At 46.8% G+C, this 7644-nt stretch overlaps 1 protein-coding gene across 1 annotated transcript in view; it reads right to left on the bottom strand.

Annotated features, from left to right (window-relative positions):
* Positions 1-1271: 1271 nt before the first annotated feature.
* Positions 1272-7644, bottom strand: part of QSOX1 (quiescin sulfhydryl oxidase 1) — a 51894-nt gene continuing 45521 nt past the window's right edge. Inside the window, exons 10-13 of the mRNA XM_036754770.1 lie at positions 7459-7606; positions 6711-6887; positions 3073-3851; positions 1272-2264 (exon numbers count right to left, since the gene is read on the bottom strand). Coding sequence (XP_036610665.1) covers positions 2247-2264; positions 3073-3851; positions 6711-6887; positions 7459-7606 — 1122 coding nt within the window. The 3' untranslated portion in view covers positions 1272-2246. The remainder of the gene's footprint in view (positions 2265-3072; positions 3852-6710; positions 6888-7458; positions 7607-7644) is intronic.

Raw genomic sequence — 7644 nt, 5'->3', positions numbered from 1 at the left:
CCAGTGCTCTGTCCACTGTACCACCTAGCTGCCCCTTTACCAGCTTTGTGTGGGCAACTGTGGGTAGAAAGTGTGGGCAAATTGCCTCTTTTCCTGAGCCTTCACAACTTCGTCTAGAATAAGAAGTTGCCCTACTTTCTGCCACTGAGTAGTTGTAAAGAAAGTACCTTGTATGTTGTAAAGTGCCATAGAAAGGGAAGCTAGTCTTTGTGGTGATGGTGAAGTGTGGCCTACTTCTAACCCTCTCCTCCCTTCCCTAGGAGGTAAGAGGTGAGGGCCCTTCCCCATCTCCACCCCCACCCCTTGGTCCCTATACTCCAATACTGCTCCATCCACCCCCGGACCCAACTGCCTCCCCCCAACCCCAAGGGCCATCTGAGCCAAGTGAAGATGTCAAGGGCTCCAAATCCGATTCACAGCCTCTACCTCCCCCCTTAATAAAGTTTATTATCAGTCAGCCTCTGATCCCTTTAAATCCTCTTCAGGCAGGAGGAGAGCTGGATTAGAGGAAGGCTGCTTAGTCCCAAAGAATCTGTTCCAGGCTGATTCATCCAGGGCTACAGCAGATGGCTCAGGACCGATCTCAAAAACACCGCCTTTCCCTAATGATCTTCGAGGAGGCTAAAAGAGATGGGGGGAGGGCAGATGAGGAGAGGAAAGGGAGAGATGGCAGAGAGGGAGGTGTAAAAAGCGTGTAGGGACAGCTAGTTCTAAAGTAGAAATGAAAAGAAAAGGCAGGAGTAGCAGGGGCGGTGGGTAAGACAACGAAATCCAGAGGCCATTTTGTTAACAGGAATGAAGTGGACCCGAAACCACAACCTTGGCTTCTTATGACGCAGGTGAAAGAACACTGACATTGGAGTTAGATGACATAGGTTCAAATCCTGAGTTTGCCACTGAATAAATCAGTTAGACTCTCTAGGTCCCAGTTTCCTAATTTGAAAAATGAAGGGATTGGGCAGCAATGATTTTTAAACTCACTTTGGGCTCATAATCTATGATTTCATGACCCTCTAGGGGCAGCCAGCTTAGCCTAGAGGGTGTTATAGTCCCCCAGTGACCCAACTCCCTCCCATTAAGGCCAGATTCTAGGTGCTGGGATGAGGCTAAGTGATGCCCTTTCCCCAAGTTTACCTGTAGATTCCCCAGGATGACAGTGGGATATTCCAGAGGCAGCAAGCTTCACCGAGGTTGATCATTTCTAATTTCTGTGTCCAGATGTGTTTTATACTCTTTTTTTTCCTCAGCAAAGGCAAATAATGCGCAGACAATTGCCTTAGCAAAAAATAATTTATTCTGCAAATCACCAGCTGAGATAGGTATTTCATAGACTCGGGCTGCATCTTTCCTTCCTGCCCCCATCATTCCCTTTGACCAATATAGGACTTGGTGTCTGTAGGGAGAGGAAACCCTGCTAGCCAATCCCAATGTACAGTCAACCAATGCCCCATGTCACTTTCACAGGAAAAACAGAAAGATGAATACAGGAGGACATAGCTCAAAATACAAGGCTCTAGCTCAGAGAAGGAAGAAATGGCCAACTGACCCTCTCCCAAGTCTTTTCCCTTCCTGCTAAGAGCTCTCATCTCTGGTGTAAAGCTTCCCTCTCCCATGATCACAGCCATATACCAAGCCACCCCAAACTACCACAAATAAATTCTAGTGCACCTCCCAACACCCTGCAATTCCCACCATGCCCCCTAGCTACATAATTAAATAATTCCACCCCCAGCCCTGGAGCAACTTTGGCCCTCCACCCCCATACCCACCCCCACCTCCAGATGAGCAAACACCAGTGAATTCTCAGTTGTACTCAAGTTGATGGTGCTGCTTTGGGAAGGACGATTGCTTTGGAAAGAAGGCTAGCAGCAAGTATGTCTATAGGGTCTCACAGGAAATGCAAACCCACCTAGGTAAGGATCCTACTCCATTCTAACCTCCCCTCCCCCCGACAACACACACACACACACACACACACACACACACACACACACAAACATCTAAACCTACACCTAAGAAAGCTGCATAACCTCAGAAATTCCTAGGTTCCAATCTCAGACCAGACCCCACGGTGGCTAAGCAAAGCACTAGACCTCTTCACGGGGGCCAGAACTTCAGAATTATGGCTATTTTCTTCTTCATTCTTTTATTAATCCAAGAGTGACCAGGATTCCAAGTTTTTTGATAGGGTCCTTGGGGCTGAAGAGGAGGGGCAAAGGCTCATAGCAATACTGCTGAGAAGTTCCTCATCTTCTAGCTCTCTCCTGTCGGTGGAAGGGAAGAAACAAGCTTGCTTCAGTGTTGGGAGTATTCAAATATTAGTGCCTAGGACTTCGGAAAGAGACCTGGCATTTCTAGAGCGATGTACTGGCAGCTCAAGGGGAATCCAGCCTCAGGTCTCCCCCTAGTTCCAGACCTCAGACAAATGTTTGGGAGGAGTATCATAGAAGCAATGATTCCATTTTCCCACATTCCTAGGATAGGTGGAGGTGGGGAAGCAGGGGCCTGAGGGAGCCTAAAAACTAATTTGTGGCAGGAAGGTTAGTAACTGATAGAATTCCCTTCATTCAATGCTCCTCTATGGCCCGTGTCCCAACTATGATAGGGAAGAGGAGTGCAGAGCGCTTCCTTCATCAGCGCCCTCCTCCACCTCACCTCCCAACATTGCTGTCAGATTCAAGTTGACCCAGAGTCACCTTCGAGTGACATTTCCTTCCAGCAGGCATCCCTCCCATTTATTCACAGAGGGTCACTGGTGTTGTGGTCTTTCTCACTCCCCACCTCCTCCCCATTCCCCTACCATCTAGGAACTCTTAAACCGTGGAAGGAGGTAGAGAAGAGATGTCCCCCACCCTACTCCCATTCCCCTAATGTGACCTCAGCAGCTCATGCTGAAAAGTAGCTGGTTCTGCCCTTTCGAGACTTCATCCTCTCCTGGAAGTAGGTACACATGACTATAAGGCAAATGAAGGACACAGAGTAGAGTCCAATGCAGAGACCAACATCCAGGTAGGAGAAGGTCCCTCTAAGCATCCACAGCCACTGGCCGCCTGGCTGGGCCCTAGCCCCCACCTTTCTCTGGTTGAAACTGGACAGCTGCTTGACTTCATCTGCACCTTCCTCCAGCTGCAGGGTCAACGTGTCTCGCTTGGTCAGTTTCTGTGCAACCTGTGGTTTTGGGAACAGCTCACGGGCTCCATGGTCCAGCATCAGGGGCTCAGCTCCACCATACAGGACCAGGGACTGGGCTTCATTATCTGGGTTCAAGGACTCAGCTCCATCACCCAAGATCAGAGATCTATCTCCATCGTCTGAGATCAAGGACTTAGCATCATCAGACTTCTCATTAAGGGTATCCTGGTCTTCTATCAACTGCTTCTCTGGATGTTCCTTCATCTCCACATTTAGCACCTGGACACGGTGGTGTTCTGGCAACTCTGTTGTCAAGCCATCGCTCTCTGCTGAGATGACTTCTTTCGCCACATATGGGACTTTATTCCCCAGAAGCCAGGTCAACAAATAATCTGAAATCTCATTATGGTCTCCTCTCAAGTATTCCGATTTGTCTATTGGCTCCTCTCTCAATGACTCTGTGGGACTTGGTTGCTCAGCGGGAGGGGAGAAAGTAGGATTCTCTAGCTCTCCGTGCCAGCTCCCAGGGCCAGGCAAGGCTTCCACAGACCATTTACGGTCGATGACAATGTTTCGAAGAGAAAAGTGGGACTTGAAAAATTTAAGAGTGGCACCTAGATTCCACACAGGGTCTCCTTCAATTTCACTGTGGCATGAGTCACATAGGTCCTTTGGTGGCCACTGGATTTTGGGGAAATGAGGGTCCTCAGTGGCTGTACCTGGAGAGGGAAGTACACAGGAGGATGAGCTGTGACCCACTGACCTCCAGGAAGAGAGGACTTGGGGAGTCTGAAAACCTGAATGGGAGTCCTAATTCACACAGCCTAGCAAGCTTCTGAACTCGTTTCCTCATGTGTTGTGAGAAAACTGTTTTGTAAGATTGAAACTGCTATATTACTGTAAATCTGATCATCATTAGGGACTGGCTCTAGCTCCAACTCCCCCTTCTGGGGAGCTGAAGAAGCACGAGGCATTCCCATTTGCCTTGTCACTGCCTCCTAAGGGTCTCCAGGCCTTACCACCCCCTTCTATGACTTCCAGATCCCCAGTGCTATCATCTGACTTCCTGATGAAACCTAAGGATCCACCAATGTTCCCTTATGACTTCTGGAACTTTCTAACGGCGCCATCTCTGATCATTTCCAAGCACCTTGCTATTATCCAACGATGATCATTTTGCTTAGCAGATACCAAGTTTTATTCTCAAAGTGGAAAAGGGGATGGTGATCTCTTAAAGGAGGTGGGGGTAGCAGGAGGACTAGAGACTAGAAGGTCTCACCTGCTACTTTCAGGCTGTGTGTAGGTATGGAGGAAGGGTACCTGTTTATGGCCAGCAGATACATCCTTTACCTGACTCTCTCATCTGGATCTTTACTCTCTTTGAGAATGGACCCCACTAGCTGCCACGATCCAGGGATTGGGTTTCAGGCCATTTATTAGGAGTAACAGTGTCTTTTGCTGAATAGATATTTAAAAATATTTGTTGATTGATTTCTTCTTTTCCTTCTCTCTCATAAGACTGCCACATTGTGAGAAAACTCCTTATGTCAGTCTTTGGATATGACCAGGTTTCTGGTCAGCATCACTGAGGTCCTTACTCAAGGGTCTCTAAGTAGCAGATAGAGGTAAGCCAGCTCCCCAGCTACGTAGGGCTAGGTTCAAACAATACAATAAGGTTTTCTCCCAATTCCTATAATTGAATAAAGTATTCACACAAGACATAGGAATTGGTCAGATCCAAAGACTGACATAAGGAGTTTTCTCACAATTGTACATCTCAAGCAACCCATTATGTCATGTGAGAAGTGGCCCCATATTAATCAGTTATTGTTTCCACGTTTCTTTGAGCATTTACAGATACTTGGAGGGAGGAGTCAGATGCCTCTTTTTCTGAATTCAGGAAACTGCACCTGTTTGCTCTCCCCCTTTCAACTTAGAAAGTCTCTAGAAATCAGATTACCTAATGTTGTATTGTTTCGGCTTAATTAATTGGTCTTATCTGATTAATTATCTTTAATGTATAAAAATCTGTTTCCTCCTGTATTCAGGGTCCAGGCCTAAGCTGAGGAAGTCTGGTCCCTCTTTGTTAGGCCATTGGCATGCATTGCTTAACAAAACGATCTGGCTTGGAAGAGTAAACCTTGCTTTGCTCAATCATTTCATCTTTCACCCACCACAAAACAGAGGCTAAGTGACTTTATTTTCGTGGGGTTACACAGCTGGTAAGTGTCTGAGGCCAGATCTAAATGAATTGTCTCTTGATTCTAGGCCCCAAGTTCTGCGACATTGGTCTTTGCTGCTTTCCCAAGCTAGAGTGCTCTGTAGAACACTAGAGCTAACACCCCCTAGTGGCAGGATTAAGCATCTCATGCCTGTTGCTGCTCAGCCCCTCCATGGAAGGACCACAGGCCTTTCTGGGGCAGTAGTTGTCAATGGAATTCACAGGGGGTGGAGATGGTTAAATGGAGCATTTGATGACAAGTGGAAGGGGGAGGAGGAAGGCAGGGCAGACCGAGAAGCCAGGCACGTGTCAGCTTTTCAAGCCCCACCAGATTTAGACGGAAGCTTTGGCTCCCGCACCACCTGCTGCCCAGTGTTCAGTGCCTCCAACCTCCTGGATCCCTGATCACAAAACACAATGTCTGCATCTCTCCACCCTCACTCCCACCCAGGCACAGAGCCCTAAGGTTAGTTCTCCATTGCTAATCATGTGCCCCAGAAGTAACCCTCCATCTGTCGTGTGGCAGGAGTTCTTAACCCAGGTTCACTAACCCCCTCCTTGGATTTTAGGGGGTCTGTGAACTTAGAAAAAACAATTACAATCTTATTTTCCCTAACCTCTAACTGAAATTTAGAATTTCCCTAAATTATGAATTAAAATATTTTTTATTTAAAATATTTTATTTAAATATTAAAAATATTTTATTTAAAAATAAATGCCTTATTTAAATATTAAAAATATTTTATTTAAAAATAAATGCCTTATTTAAATATTAAAAATATTTTATTTGAACATATTCCTGAGAAGGAGTTCACAGGCTTCACAGACTGCCCAATTGATCCATGACATAAAAAAGTTGACAACGTCCTGATCTACTGCCTTTGCTCTCCAGGCTTCCAAGTGCCTTCACCTCTTACTATGCCCACCTGGCCTAGGAGAGATGACAAAAGGCACATAGATGGCAAATGACTGGCCCATTGTGGCCCAGCTCTAAAGTAAGGCCGTCTTCCCTCCTCTAAAGTAGGGCACAGGTATAGAGTGTTACATATGCTACCAGACCTGGTCACTGCGTTGGTAAATTATGACTAGCTGTTTTTCTTTGTCACAAGATTGTTCTATCTGTGGGATGTGGCATATTGGGTACAGGACTTTAGTATTTTTAAAAAGGCATCAATAAAACTGAAAAAAAAAACTAAAGCAATATGCTATCTAAGGAGGTCGGAGTCAAGAGGACATAGCTTCTGGCCTAGTGTTGGACTGACCCATCTTTCTCAGCCTCTGCCCAGGAATTTGCTGCTTCTCCTATCCCTTCCATTCTCTCATAGGGATCCAGCCTCTCTTCAGACCAGGCCTTTACCTGCTAGGCGAGCATTGACTCGGTTGTGCCTGTTCCAGAACCAGAGGATGGCGTCATCCATACTCTTTACTCGGTCCATGGAAGCAGCCGCCATTTGCTCAAAGTGTTTGGCACATTCTCGACAGCCAAAGAAGAATTTCACATAGCCTCTGATGGCTTGGAGAACTTCCTGTGGATCTTTTGGGAGAAAAGACATGTCCCTGCTCAATAGGATGCACCTTGATTTCTCCTTTAATTCCCCCCCCCTTCCCTCTACAAAATCCAAAGCCCTACTCCATTTCCCTGTCTGTTACTTAGAGTTAAGTCTCCCTAGTACCCAAGCAGTGGATCCCCCCACTCCCTGCTCTCCCTCCCCCACCCCAGCCACGCTGATATTCCACCAATGATCTAGGCTAACTTCTTGTGTTACTAAGGGACCCGTGGAATCTCTATCCCTTCAAGTCTTAAAAAAAGTATGACAAATGCTATTACATTGGCATTAATTAGGCTTAACCTGCCTAAAGGCTGGGGTCTCTGATCTCTGTGAATCTTCTTCTCTCAGAGTGTGGCTACAGTGAATACTCAGTCAGCCATACTACCTATTCCGGATACCTGCATGCAGGAAGGGTCATGGCAAATATCACCTCTGATACCATGTAAGTCCAGGGAACCACTCAGATCCATCCCCACCCTCTGAAGCTCTGCTCCTTCTTCCTCTTCTTAGGGAGAGAAGTCAGAGGTTAAGGAGGGGCCCCAGCTAAGCATTCACCTGCTTTCTTTGGAAGGTACTCATTGCGCTGAGCCGCCTGTACTGTCAGCGAGTGGAAAAGGATCCAGAGAGAACAAGGAAATCCTCGGAAGTGAGGCTCGCTTCCCTGGCAGCCCACCCAGACTGCTTTCCTGGGCAAAAGAACATCCTGTGGCATGGGTATACCAAGGAAAAAGAGCCATAATA

The sequence above is a fragment of the Trichosurus vulpecula genome, chromosome 4 (assembly GCF_011100635.1).
Source record: "Trichosurus vulpecula isolate mTriVul1 chromosome 4, mTriVul1.pri, whole genome shotgun sequence".
Taxonomy (NCBI): domain Eukaryota; kingdom Metazoa; phylum Chordata; class Mammalia; order Diprotodontia; family Phalangeridae; genus Trichosurus; species Trichosurus vulpecula.
Note: the sequence above shows the minus strand (reverse complement) of the source record. Positions and strands in the feature narration are given on the sequence as shown.